Below are 15,598 nucleotides of genomic sequence, written 5' to 3'. Positions count from 1 at the left end.
TTGTTCGAAAAAATTACAAGTATACAAACAAATATACTACAATTAGGGCACAAGATCCAACACTCAGTTATATTGCTTGTCACTACTATCTAGAAATCTCCTCTCAGTCTCATCCTAATTAGAAGTTACCACCTAGAATCTCCTCTCGGTCTCACTATTTAGCACAATCATATTAAAATTCTACATGATAAACTCTCCTCTCGGTCTCATTTATCTAGATTTTCCACTAGAGGCGTCAATTCTAGTGTATTAAGCATTTTAATATAATTGAACAACCAATAAACCAACATCACGAATATTAATCTAAACTAATAATTAATATTACCATCAACCATCAATACAATCAATACATCATAATAATCAAAATCCACACACGTATTTTAACAAACATGTAAAAGGTAGCTAACAAGTGTAAGGGTTAAGAATGCTCATTTATGGAGAACGATCTAATTGAACGTTGAAACGCGATTGATAATCATCCATATAGTCTTTAACAATCATGAAATAAAATCTACACTATAGAAAATATTAAAAAGAAAAGAAAAAATAAAAAATAAAATATCTATTAAGAAAACTAGAAGTTTACCATACTAATCTACAACCTCCTAACCTAACTTCTTCTTTTTCACTGATGAAAGAGTAATACTTATAGTAGAAAATAATTAAAACATTCAATTACTCAATTTACCCTACTAATAAATTCAACTACGACAAGTTTGACCAGCTTTTCCCCTTGGTTGCCCTTCATTATTTCGATAGATTTTGGCGATTACAAGTCCAAGGTCGTGACACTAGTTTAGAGGTCATGATGTTGGTACTTAAAAGGCTTGGTGTTGCAACGTTGCATGGTTTCCTTTGTTCAATTCAGGGGTCAATGCCGCAACATTGGGAGATGAAGCTCGCGACACTACAAGTCAAAAGGCTTGGTGTTGCGATGTTGAAAGGTGGAGGTTGCGATGCTGCATCAATGTTGCAATATTAGCTTCTTGAGGTTGCAACGCTGAAACTAGTCTCTTGTTTCCTTCCCTCTTCTTCTCCTTTTGAGCTCTTACAAATGCCTTAGCCATATATTAAGCTCAATCTCTCAAGTAGTTGATATTTTTATTAAAACTTGTGCAAAAATAACTTAAAAACACATTTAAAGTAAATTCTAACTTAAACAAAAAAAAGTAATAAAAAGAAAACATTACTTGAAAACAAGCTCATTAGGTGTAAAAAGAGCTCGATTTTTCATGACGAATTACAATGCATCAAATTCCCTTACACTTAAGTTGTTACCTATCCTCAAGAAAACACACAACAAAATGACCCTTGAATTATGTCAAGCAACAAGATGGCATGACAATTGAATATTGAATTTGCAAAAGGCATACCTCACATGCAACTTAGGAATGTTGTTTACCTAACTTAAGTACTTCAAAAGTAAATTTTCCTAGTTTATTAAATTAAAGAGCTAACAAACCTAGAGGCAGCTTAAATAAATACATATTCAATAATCTTTATCCATCAACACAAACTATAAAGATATAATACAGATGCAAAATCTAAATCCAATGCATTCGTTATTCTAACTATAAACAAGTCAAGAAGCTTATGTAAAGGAAAAGTTTAGGTCACATTAGGCTTGTAACATTCTGAGGCTTAGGACGGTTTGAATTCAAAGGAAAAGATAGCTCAAAACAGTTCAAGTACTAGAAATAATAAGACACATGACATTGTCCCCTTATCTTCCCTAATTTAATCATTAAGCTTACTGAACGTGCCCCAGCGTGTTTGCACCGAGGCTTAGGAAAATACAATTGAATAAAGAATTAAGTGCGGTATCTGCAAGTGTACAGGTTAATTTTTAATATAGTTTAGTTTTACAATGAAACACTTTGGAAGTATTCCGAGGATCATACCCAAGGAAGGTTCATTTAAACTAAATTACAAGTAATAAATAACACACCAACTAGGTATAAATACTACTCACGTATAGATTATATTATGACAGAATAATAAAAATATAGTTCACGAAATAAAATAAAAACTAAATACCAAAATCTCAATCAATAAAAGCAAATAGAAGGGTGACTTACTTCCATGTTCATGATTAACTTAGATCTGGGGTTTTTTACTAATTAGCTAACAACTAACCTAATTAATACCTTTCAGCCTATAACTAGATTAATTGATCAACTTAATTTACTTATCTTTCGACCTGATAGATTAAACCAGGTTACATTAAGTTGGTGCCAAGCAAACTATCCTTTTGGCCTCATCTACCAAAGTGACTTCCTAGAGTCATCAATTTTAAGGTTTAATCTAATTAACCTACTCTAGCTAATTAGTTGTGAAACCCTTAACCCAAGCCAATCAATCCCACTTCAGATTGCCAACCTTCTTAGAGTTTTAGCTCCTGGCCATTCTAAATGCAAACTCTCCTACCCGATTATTAAACCCTCAAATAAATGTAAAAACAAAGAGAAGGGAAAAAGAATGCTCAATATCGAAATATTTTGAATTGTACCTTGGATCGTTGAACCCTCAAGTGATGTTGATCTTTGATTTGGTGGAGAAGAAAATAACAGAAAAGTAATAAAAAGAAAATAAAAACAAACTTGATGTTTTAACAACTAAAAAGAAAAAAATTGAAAACAAATTAAAACCCTAATTAATTCTAAGAACTAAAATTAAGAACAGAAATCTAAATTCTAAACTCCTCTAATCAAGTCTTAAGAGCTAATATTTATAGTGTTTGTGTTATATGACCAAATTAGGTCAATTACAAGATATGTAACAAGTTAATTAAGATTGTACGGATAAAAACACCCCTGACAGTTATATGGGCCTTGCCAAACCAGTGTCATGAGACCCTATAGTCGGTGTTACAACTTTGATGGAAGACTAATTAGTCTTTCTAGACTGGATGGAATGTTGCAACATTGGTTTCCTACTGTCGTGACATCGCTGGTAGTATACTCCATTTTGAAATTTGGATGGAATGTCACGACTTTGGTTTATTGGTATCATGACATCACCTCTCGTAGCTCACCTCTTGGACTTGTGTTCGAAATTCAGCTAAGTATTGATGCTTGCTTCAGTGTCGTGACATTTTCTTGGAATGTTGCGACATCTGGGGCAGTCCACTAACTCCTTAGCTAAAAATATTATTGTGCACACTTAATCAACTTGTTAGTTCTTCCTTAGTCCCTGATCGACTTAACAGGTCAAAAACAACATTAAAAGCTCAATTTATTACACTTAATTTCATAACTAATTAATTCTAAAAACGAAATTACAAGTAGACCTGATCATGGGCCGGGCCACCTGGCGATAGATTGAAGATAACTTTTGATAGATTGAAACAGAATACGTTGTTAAGAAAATTTGAGATAGATTGAAGACAGCTTTTGATGGACAGAAATCATATGCAGATTTGAAACATCAAGATATTGAATATTCTGTTGGCGATAAAGTATTTCTTAAAGTTTAGCATTGGAAGAAAATTTTGAGATTTGGTCGAAAAGGGAAACTGAGTCCTTATTTTATTGGACCGTATGTGATCATGGAAAGAGTGGGACCAGTTGCATAACGTTTAGCTTTGTCTGTGGAATTATAGAAAATTTATGATGTTTTTCACGTTTCAATGCTTAGAAGATATCGATCGGATCCATCTCATGTTATTTCGATAGAAGATATTGAAATTCAACCTGATTTATCATACGAAGAAGAACCGATTGAGATTTTGGCATGTGAGGTGAAAGAGTTGCGTAATAAGCGAGTTCTGTTAGTGAAAGTGTTGTGGCGTAGTCATAGTGTTGAAGAAGCGACTTGGGAATCGGAAGAGACTATGAGATCTCAGTACCCCCATCTCTTTTCAGGTAAATTTTGGGGACGAAATTTAATTAGGGGAGAATTGTAATGACCTGATAGTCAAGGGTGTCGGAAGTGCATTTTTGGGACTCTGTTTTCGTAAATTAGACTCGTAAATATTTATTAAAAATATTTACGAAGTTAGTTGTGTAGTTAATTAGGTTTTGGTTAAGTGAATTTGCATGAATTAAGAGTAATTAGGTATAAGGACTAAATTGCATATAGAGTGAAAGTTGAATTATAGATTAAAGAATAATTAAAGAGACTAAAAAGCAATTATGCCATTATTCTTTAATGAGGCGGCATAAGGTATAAAATTATTATATATAAATTATTAATAAATTAGTTAATATATATTATAATATGTTTTACTTAATATTTAAGTACATATATATTATAGTAATAAAAGAAATAAAGAAAGACAAAAGCAAAACGAAACAGAAAGAAATAAAAAGAAAATAGAAAGAAAGAAGAACCCACGGCTTAGGGGTTTTAAAGTTCCAAGTTCAATTGGTTAGTTAATTTAGTCCATTTTTCTTATAATTTTTATGTTTTTGGAATCCCGGTGTTAAGTACTACCCGACCCATGTCGAAATTTTAGCAATTATTGAGTTTTTAAGTGTTGTTAATGTTGAATAATTTTAGTATTAGGGATTAAATTGATAGATTTTAAGTTAGAAATGAAAAAGGATTAAATTGTAAAATGAATTGTAAGTTTTGAGTAATAGGGACTAAATTGTGATAAATTCAAAATTTAGAGATTTAAGTGAAAATAGGAGTTAAATTTAGTTTAAAATGGAAATTGTACGAAAATATAAAATTAATTGTGAAGAATAAAAATTAGTCTCGGTTTAGGGACTAAACTAGAATTTAGGCAAATATTGAATAAAAATTGAAATTTTCAATATGAAATTGAATTGTGTTGTATTGGTGAATTTTAATTGTTTTAATTCCGTAGCTAATGTCATACCAGAATCCTCAACTAAAAAGGGGAAAGATAAAGTTGACGTGGAATAGCTCGGAATTCCTGGTTTGTATTTCTATAATCTGAAACTAGTTATTAATTGTTGTATTTTTAATTTAATGCATATGATAAGTGTTGAGGTGAGTATTTGACACTTTGACATTGAATTGAATTAAAAGTTGATTGAATGGATTGAATTGATATATATTATGAATATATTGATTATTGGAATTGAAATGAATATATATGTGCAAATATGATAATTGAATATTGGTTGTAATTGGAAAGTGAAATTAAACCCTATTAACTGTATTGGGCTGAGTCGGATATAAATGGCATGCCATAGGATTGGAAGAGTTCAGGGATTTCTTCGACTTTGAGTCAATGAGGCACTGGGTGCCAATTTACTTCGATTTAACCAATGAGACATTGGGTGCCAAACTGGTGTGTTGGTTAGATCCGTGTATCCCTCCGAGTCCGAGTCGTGTTAATAGGGGTAATTAAATAAAATAGTACTATGATTGATATTGGATGATATTGTATGTGAAATGAAAATGGGATAGTGAATTGAAACATGAATGAGACACATGAATTACGTATTCATGAATTGGATATGGATTGAATAATATTATTGTTTAAATATATATATTAAATTATGAAAAGCTATTATATAGCAAGTGATGATATTTGAGAATGGTATGAAATGATGTATTTATGAATTGAATATTGAATGGCTAATGTCATTGTATGAAAAAATGTGGTCTTAAATATTCAAATGTGCTTATAATTAAAATATGCATATTATATTATTTTGTCTTTAAATATTCAGATTATAGAAATACTACTGAGTTTTACTCAGCGTACGATTTTGTTTTCCGTGCGCAGATTAGGTAATTCAATTTTGATCGCCGATTTAGCATCTAACAACTCTCCCGAACTCAAACGTGGTGATGTTTATCCTTTGTGTCAACATGTACCTAGGGTGTTTAAATAATAGTTATTCTATGGTTTGATTGTAAATGAGGTTATAAGTTTAATATTTGTTTGATATATACATATAAACACATGTTTGTTTTTGAAGCTTTATTATGGCATGTTAAATTGATGTTTAAGTGCTCATGAACTAGACAAATTGATTTGTATTTGGTATGTTTATAATTTGGATTAAAATGATACTTTGATGGCTTGTTTTGATTATATGAAATGTTTGAAATTTATGTCTGTTTGATCGATAAACTGCGGTAATATTCTGAAACCCTATTTCGGCGACGGATATGGGTTAGGGGTGTTACACCATGTATGCATGACTCGTATACTTTGATGTAGTAAAAGCTTGAATTTAAATAGATAAGGAGCCAAAGGTTGGTGTGTTGGGTATACGATTTCTGTAGTATATAGCATCATTCATAGTAGTGAAATTTATAGCCCCTGACATAGATAAATAATATCCAGTCATTGGCATTACATGATAGATGAAAAGTAAACGTGGTCATGGGTTGTTCGTCTTTGTGATGAATGACTTAATTACTATTTTATAGTAATTAACTCTTCATGAAGGAAGATGTAATAGTTATCATGAGATAAAATAGGATTACATCGGGAGAGTAGATTTATCCCAAATAGATTAAAGATATCTTATAAGGGTAACACACTTATAACAAGGTCATTGGACAGGCAATGATCAAGTAGCTTTCGTAATGATATGTCATTAGAGAGAGCTCAACCACAATACTATAGCGAAACTAAATGGGCTTATAATTAATAGGCGAAAACCTGAAACTTAATTATAAATCATTTGAGCCTTAATCACATATGTCGAACTGGTCCCTTCGCTAGCTCGTTGAAACAAAAAATGAATTGCATGTTGAATTGAATGAATAGAAATGGTAAAGTTAGAGAAATGACAAACATTCGAAAATGAATGTGGTTTTCTCACTAAGTATGGAAATGACCCGAGAATTAATTTATAGTTTTTTTGGGAATTAATTAATTAATTGAAGTTCAAAAATGAAATTAAATTAATTGGTCATTTTGAATCCAATGAATGTAGAAAATTAAATATAATTTTCTCATAGATTCTTTTACGGTAAAGTTGCCATGATTTTAATAGAATAAGAATCGAGTTAAGAAAATTAACTAATTGGAAAATTAATTAATTAATTAAAATTAATTTATGATGTTTATTTTGGAAAATAGAAAAACATGTATTGGGTTGGATTATTATAAAGTGTTGGGTTAAAAGTTCAGGGAGCACTTATAATTGGACCCGGTATAGGAGAGGCCCAAAAGCCTCTCATATTGAATACAATGGACGACAAGCCCTAGTATGTTTATCTAGGGTTGCCTCCCTACTCTCTCCTAGTTTAACTAGGAGATCAATTTTATATTAAATAAGCTTCTACTAATTCAACAAAGGTTTCACTTTTTCTCTCTACAAATAGATGACATCGGTAAGGCTAAAAATATACAAGAACTTTTACATAACTTTGAGATATTGTCATTTTGCCCGAAAATAGTGAGAATTTATTTCTAAGTATAAATTCTATTTTTCGAGAATAATAGTTCTACCGGTTTCTATTAGAGAGAGTTTTACTTTCCCACTAAAAGTAAAGTAAATAATTTATGGTTATCTGTTTAATTTGAATTCGTTCGAGCCCACACTTGAAGCAGTTCGTGGTACAAGAATAGCCTAAAACACATGTGTGATTTCGTGAAAAGTCTATTGCTATAAATATCACAAACCGACTCGATTTTCAAATTTTTAATTTTTCACTGTGTAAGAAAACCATTTTCGAACCGGAATTTTTTCCAACAAAAAATGCATTAATCACAAATTCTAACCAACATATGAAAAAACGATAAAAAAACTCGAAACAGTGCCTGAAAACAAGCTCTTTAGGTGTGAAAAGAGCTTAATTTGTCATATCGAAATACGACATATCAAATTCCTCCTACTTAAGTCTTTGCTTGTCCTCGAGCAAACACACGAAAGATACACAAGACGTCCCTTAAACTTTGTTAAGCAATAAGATGCATGACAATCGAGTATTGAATTGGTACAAGACATTTGTTAGATGCAACTTAAGATTGATGTTTAACTAACTTATGCACTTTCAAAGTAAATCTACCTAGTTCAAAAACTTACAGAAGTAACAAATAATTCATGCAAATATTCACTCAATTATGTTACTCCATCAATATAAATGGTATAATTTATTTATTAAATATTATAATTATTTAATTAATTATGATTAATAAGTTTTTATGTAAAATTCAAACAATTTTATTAAAATAACATCTTAACTAAACTTTAAGATTTTTATTTCACTTAAAAATATAATTGATTTCACTAAATTTTTAGACAACAGATTATTATAAATCGCAAATTTAATAAATAGCATACTTTATAGTTGATGACAATTGTTATTATAAATGGAAAGTTGTTATAGATAGTAAAAGTAAAATATAAAAATTGGTCCTACAACGAACTTAATTATTATAGTGAAATGTTGTTATAAAAGTTAATTATTATAGAGATGATTGATTGTATTAACGAATTTGAATATCTTTTAAATATATTTTTAACCTAAAATTATTATTTTTACTTCACAAATTCATGTTTAAAATCAACTTTTAACTTCTTAAAGCATTTTAGCTACAATGCTAAGGTTTGAAAAATAAAATATGTATATATTTTTTGGACAAATAATATTTATAATTAAAATCATAATAAATTATCATTATCTATAATTTCAAGTGAGTCCTACTCAATATTAGGACATTAAGTACTTGCACCATATGCAAATTATACGTGAGTTTTCTTCAAATTTATTATAATTTAAATCTCACTATGTATGAGTTTTTTGAGACTATTTTAATTTGACTTTAGATGAAGTTTAATATTTAATTCGATTATGTTTTTGTAATGCTTGTTTTTATTATAATTTATTTGAAATAATATGATATGTTCTTATTCAAATTTTGATCTTTGAGGAAGTTAAAAGAATGTTGATAAATAAGATATATGTATCTATATCATAAATCAATTTGACAAAAACTCAATTGAAAAATGATTAAAATGTCTTTGTCTATACAAAATAAATTATATTATTATAAGAATAGTTGTTGTCTTTATATAAAATCAAATAAAATTCACATATAAATTTTATCATTTTAATCAAAATTTCATTTTTTATATAAACTTTTAATAATATATTTATTACATAAAATTTTCCACTCGTATACAAGCAGTGTTCATACCCTAGTATTTTATTAAAAACTAAAGAAAATTCTAATATATGCAAAAAAATATTAGCATAATGATAAGTTTATATATTTCATTAATTTGTTCTTTATTATTTTTTGAGTTAAATTTAGCAATTAATCTTTTAAAAAGAGTTAGATTGCTCATAATTGAGGATTTGGGTGCCTCACAAAAGTCAAATTGCTTTTGTTTTAATGAAAATATGGACTAAAACATTAAACAATGTTGGTGTGGCAACCAGCGTGGCAGTTAATGTGTAATTTATACGGATATGTCATTATTTGTTTTATATATCATGCTAACAAATAATTTAAAAATTATAAAAAATATTCAAAAAACTTAAAAATTTAAAAAATGTATAAGAAGTTCATAGAAATAAAAAAAATAGCACAAGTACATGAAAATTGCCATGCTTAAAAATTTAACGTTTTAATTTGTATTTCCATTAAATATACAACAACTCGACTCTTTTTGAATGCTTGATGTTCAAATTTAAAAATTTTTAAAAGGTCAAGAGTCAAATTTAATTAAAAAAGAGCCAAATTGATAAAATATATAAATATTAAGAACTAAATTTAATATTATAAAAAAATAATTAAAAAATTGATAAATTCAATATAGTTGGTCAAAATACATTAATAGTATAGATACGTATTGGTACCAATATACCACTACAAATACGGTATCGAAGTTTTTCAGCCTCTCCTATTAAACAAGCGGAATAGCTGATCTCTCACTCTCAAAAAAGCTCCACTTTTCAAACCCTAGCCTGTATCTGGGAGCCCTTTCCAATGGCTTCGCGTCGACTCCTCTCTTCTTTCCTCCGCTCCACTTCTCGCCGATCTCTCTCCAAATCTCCCAGCCCTACCCCTCGCCTCCCTTCACCTTCCCCCACGCGCCGCCCTTTTCCTTGCCCCTACTTTCTCTCACGCGATGCTGAGTACTCTACATCTGCGGCTGCTGCCGCTTCTGCTCCATCGCAGCCTCCTCCCGCTAAGAAGGGCGGAAAAGGTAAGATCACTGATGAGTTCACTGGTGCTGGAGCCATCGGTCAGGTTTGTCAAGTGATCGGTGCCGTCGTCGATGTTAGATTCGATGAAGGTTTGCCTCCGATTTTGACGGCGCTTGAAGTGATGGACCACTCGATCCGGCTTGTGTTGGAAGTGGCTCAGCACTTGGGTGAAAACATGGTTAGGACCATTGCTATGGATGGAACGGAGGGACTGGTCCGAGGGCAGCCGGTTCTCAACACTGGATCTCCTATCACTGTAAAGTTTTTATTCTTATTGTTTTCATTTTTATAGGAGCTGATAATCTTTTTGAAGATTTCTTGTGTTTTGGTATTTTTGGAATTAAGGGGAACATCTTATTCGTTTTATTATGGATCTGAATTACATTTTATCGGAATCTGATCTGGAATAAGTGAGAAATTTCTTATTCAAATATGTCTCTTTCTAGAGTCCGTTTTCAGTGAATTTTCTTTCGGACCTATTGGGCATCTAATTAGAACTCATTACTTATTTATCTGTTGGTCAACTACATACAGCTGATATTGCCCTTTGAATTGATAATAGTAATAAATAAAAGCTTTCTTTTTTGTGTTACCCATGACTCGGGCGTTTTGATCAGGATCGTAACGTTTCTCCCTTGTTTATTGAGCTTAACAATTTTCTCTCTTGGCCTTTTGGTTTTCTTCTTTTCATCTAGTCATTGTTCTTTTATGGGCTTTTTTTAACCTTTAGAAGTTGTCTAGCGATAACACTTTTTTTAATTTCATGAACCTCTTAATCATGTTTGTTCTTGTTAGGTGCCTGTTGGTAGAGCTACTCTTGGTCGTATCATAAATGTCATTGGAGAGCCTATTGACGAGAAAGGCGAACTCAGTAAGAGACTTTCCAACTTTCTAATTTTTTGAAATGTTTACTTTATAGTGTAGAGGCGACAAAGTCTAACTGAGTTAATGCTTGACAGAAACCGACCACTTCTTGCCCATTCACAGAGAAGCACCAGCCTTTGTCGAACAAGCTACTGAACAACAGATCCTTGTCACTGGTATTAAGGTACTATTTATTGCTTGCGATTATGTATGCCTTTGATGCTGTGCTGTTTGTTTTCCCTTTGTGTGGAAAGATGCAATGCTGTTCCAGGATGAACTTGTATTTGCATATCGTGTTGTTTGAATCCAGATGAGACTTTTAGGTTCAAAACTTTATTCTCTTGCTTTATTTTACAGGTTGTTGATCTCCTTGCACCATATCAAAGAGGAGGGAAGATTGGACTTTTTGGTGGTGCTGGTGTAGGGAAGACGGTGCTTATTATGGAACTTATCAACAATGTTGCTAAAGCTCACGGTTGGTTTTACATTATATTTGTGGCTGCTTCTTACTTTGTTTATTAATCTTATATTTTTCTTGCTTTGGTACATAGGTGGTTTCTCAGTGTTTGCCGGTGTTGGAGAACGTACTAGAGAGGGTAATGACTTGTATAGGGAAATGATTGAGAGTGGTGTTATTAAGCTAGGTGAAAAGCAGGTAAATGCTAAACATACATTCATCTTGCCCCTGTTAATGTAGTTTTTACCTTACCACCATGATTTTTTATTGTCATCATTACAGGCTGATAGCAAGTGTGCTCTTGTTTATGGTCAAATGAATGAGCCCCCTGGTGCTCGTGCTCGTGTTGGCCTTACTGGTCTGACTGTTGCTGAACATTTCCGTGATGCAGAAGGGCAGGATGTGCTTCTCTTCATTGACAACATTTTCCGTTTTACTCAAGTAAGATGGTGTATTGTATAAGCTTTTGAAGCACTCAAAGAGTACATGTTGCGTGTTCCTGATGGTTTGGATTGTTTTTTCCCCTTCAGGCAAACTCTGAAGTGTCTGCCTTGCTAGGTCGTATTCCATCTGCTGTCGGTTACCAACCAACCTTGGCTACTGATCTTGGAGGTCTTCAGGAACGTATTACCACCACCAAGAAAGGTTCTATCACTTCTGTTCAAGCCATATATGTGCCTGCTGATGACTTGACAGATCCAGCTCCTGCAACAACCTTTGCTCACTTGGATGCCACAACTGTGTTGTCCCGACAGGTATTGTGCACATTTGTTTTTAGCTGTTGATGAGATGATCCATCTGGTTTTACATTTTCATTGGTTGGTGGCTTTAGACTATGACACTTGCTTCCTTTTTTATGGTTATTGTCAGATCTCTGAGCTTGGTATTTATCCTGCTGTGGATCCTTTGGATTCTACATCTCGTATGCTCTCTCCCCATATTTTGGGTGAGGAACACTACAACACTGCTCGTGGTGTCCAGAAGGTTCTCCAAAACTACAAGAACTTGCAAGATATTATTGCTATTTTGGGGATGGACGAGCTTAGTGAAGATGATAAATTAACTGTTGCTCGTGCTCGTAAGATCCAAAGGTTCTTGAGCCAGCCTTTCCACGTGGCAGAAGTGTTCACTGGTGCCCCTGGCAAGTATGTGGAGTTGAAGGAGAGTATCACCAGCTTCCAGGTACAATTATATCTCTTCCTAGCTTGCTTCTATTGCATCATATTAGTGTGTTTATGGCATCTTAAGAGCAAGTGATTAATTTCTTATGATAGGTGGATCCGTGGATCGATATTCTTTATTGTTAAAATTAGTATAGCGTTGAAAAGTATGCATTTTTAGTGTCTGTGTTAATTGGTAGATGGTAATCTTTACATATAAATCTTTGAACTGTGTGCAGGGAGTGTTGGATGGAAAGTATGATGACCTGCCAGAGCAGTCATTTTACATGGTTGGAGGTATTGAGGAAGTGATTGCCAAGGCAGATAAGATTGCCAAGGAGTCTGCAGCTTAATTAATTTCAATGTTGATGGCTTTGTTTACTCCCCGATAATGTTGAAAATAATTAGGCGGTGTTGGCGTTGCCAACAACAACAGGACTGTTCATTTTTTGGGATATTTTTCCTATTCAAGTTTTAATGATGTTATTCAAGAGTGAGAAAGAGGAATAGAACTTGGGCCCCTTTTTACTTGGTTAATAAGGGAAATAAAAACCGGATATGTACATTTTTGGTTGGAGAACTACGGCTGCTAAACTTTTCTCTGTTTTCAGTTAAACAAATGCAGCTCTAGTTGATGACTGTTAATTATTAGTCTATTATCACATTGAGGCATTTTAGTTCTTATAATATTTGAAATTGAACAAGGATAATAGAGTGATTGTATTTGTTAAAATTTTAAAATTAATATAAATAAAAACATAAAAATCTCCAAAATTTATTAAAAAATATATCTAAAAGTGCTCTTTAAAACATTATTAAAAAACAAATTCGACTTTTTATTATATGTCAACAATTTCCACAGGCAAAAAAGTGAAGGGATTAAGGTAAACTGAAAGATAGTTGTACGCCAGCCGCTCTTCTTGCCCTTCCTTTGATTTCCTTTTGTATTTGGTCCAAGTGAAGGAGAGTTCTATGTTAGTCGCTTTTCTTGCGATTGTCCCCTCTAAATATTTCACCCTTTCCAAGTTCTGTGCTTAGAGTTGGGATCAGCTTCCAATTTGTTTTCGATCTTCTAGAAATGAAGTTGTTCCACCTTTTTTCCTTGTTTGAAAGGTTGCATCTCCTATTTCTTTGTTCCCTCATGTACACTAAAACCAATCGCACAAGGTAGATTTTTGCTTGGAACATCGATTAAGCATTTAGTCTTTTACCAACAAGGATAACATTGTTTTCTTTATCCTTCGCCGTAGTTGCATCGCCATTTCTAAGATCCCTAAAGGTAGTCCATTTGATATTGTTTCCCTCATCCACTCTGTTTTGCTAGCCTGCAATTTCTCTCTTCCCTAATTGAACATCCACTTTACTGTTGTATTCAATTGTTTTTTTTTCAAAATAGTGGATAGATTAAATTTTTTTCATTTAATTTTTGAGGGACAAAGTTGCTGATACCCTAGTAATTTAATAACGGCAATAGTTAAATGTTGTCATCAATTATAATTTTATTCTTACTTTCTAATAGCACAGAGTAAATTGCTTCGTTTATTTTGAGGGAGATTAAATTGTTTTTAATATAATTCTAAGTATTTATTCTACTTTTAATTTCTTAATTTCATGGAAATTTGTTGACATCATTAACTCCACAATTTTGTAATTTGTAGGTGGGATAGCTAAAATTCAATTCTGATGTGTATCATTAGAGATTGTTTAATTTCACAACTACAATAACTAAACTCATCACCACTACAGTTTTTTTATCTCACTGGAATTAATCTCACCGCCAAAATCATTAATCATTAATTTAACTAAACTTGTCAGTGAAGAGATTAAACTACCTCTGATAATACCAAGCAAAGTCTTTGTTCTTTTACTAGTGTAGGTGACATCAAAGAAAGCTTTCTATGACTGTGATACGATACTTCCACTATTTATCCATGTATCTCGGATTATGCATAAGATTAGTGTATTCTCATTTTAAATTTTACAACTCATGGTTAATTTTTATATTTAGAGAAGTTATTTCTTTTGATTCGTTTTCTCTATAACTAGAATATTTTTCAATTAATCACAACCAATATCAAATGAGATATGTCTATGAAGCTATTTGGTAATAAATATTTTATTTATCTTTCATTCACTTTAAATATGATCCAAGTTATACGTTCAATTAAAAACAATTTCTATATCTTAAACCAAAAAGGGATTACACGATTATTACATGATAATACATTCTAAAGACATTTTTGAGTGACTCTACCAAGTGAACTTCTCATGCTAAAAGACTTTGTTCCTCAAACAAACTCCTACGTATTGATATTATATCAAAGAACCCCATACTATGGATTGCTTACTTGTAAAAAAGACTTAACACGTAATGGTCTCTATCTGCCTGTACCCTATCTTGACAATACTTGGGCAGAAATATTTTTAGAAATATAGCATTAATGCATAATGATATCATAATTATAATTTACTTATATATATATATATATATATATATATATTTGCAAGCTCTAATATTTTCTATTATTAACTTATACTCCATTTAGATGTCAATTGAAGTGATTAATTTATTTATTATTTTCTATTATAATAAAGTTGCACCAAAATATTTTCTCTATAACTAGAATAATTTGCAAGCTCTTATATTTTCTATTATTAACCTATGAAGTGAGCTTTTATTTATTTATTTTGGCGCAATTGGAGTTTGGAGCCCCAGTCATAGAAAAATTTTATAGTAAGGTGAGTTTTTTTTTTGGATGAAATACTTAAAAATGCTGAAATTTTTTTAAAAAATTATCAGACTAAGTCGATTTTTTTTTAAAAATTTATTGGATTAGGCCGATTTTGGAGAGAGAAGGAAAATGCGTCCAGCTAGATGCGTTTTCAGCGGATTTGGCAGGAAAATGCTTCCAATTGGACACGCTTTCCTGCTCGGTCAATAAAGTGCGTCCACGGTTCGTTTAGGGTTTTAGACTTTTAAGGGTTTTTGTTTAGGGTTTGTAAAGATTTGGGAGTTTAGGGT

The 15,598-nt window shown here is 31.8% G+C and overlaps 1 protein-coding gene across 1 annotated transcript; it reads left to right on the top strand.

The window, feature by feature from the left end:
* Positions 1-9,803: 9,803 nt before the first annotated feature.
* On the top strand, positions 9,804-13,221 carry LOC105779300 (ATP synthase subunit beta, mitochondrial). Its single transcript, XM_012603055.2, has 9 exons — positions 9,804-10,351; positions 10,891-10,966; positions 11,055-11,143; positions 11,317-11,434; positions 11,511-11,614; positions 11,699-11,857; positions 11,947-12,171; positions 12,287-12,598; positions 12,816-13,221. The coding sequence occupies exons 1-9, from the start codon at positions 9,875-9,877 to the stop codon at positions 12,927-12,929; spliced, it is 1,674 nt and encodes a 557-aa protein (XP_012458509.1). The 5' UTR covers positions 9,804-9,874; the 3' UTR covers positions 12,930-13,221.
* Positions 13,222-15,598: the final 2,377 nt, after the last annotated feature.

Source organism: Gossypium raimondii, chromosome 4 (assembly GCF_025698545.1).
Source record: "Gossypium raimondii isolate GPD5lz chromosome 4, ASM2569854v1, whole genome shotgun sequence".
Classification (NCBI taxonomy): domain Eukaryota; kingdom Viridiplantae; phylum Streptophyta; class Magnoliopsida; order Malvales; family Malvaceae; genus Gossypium; species Gossypium raimondii.
This window is presented reverse-complemented; position numbering and strand designations above follow the sequence as displayed.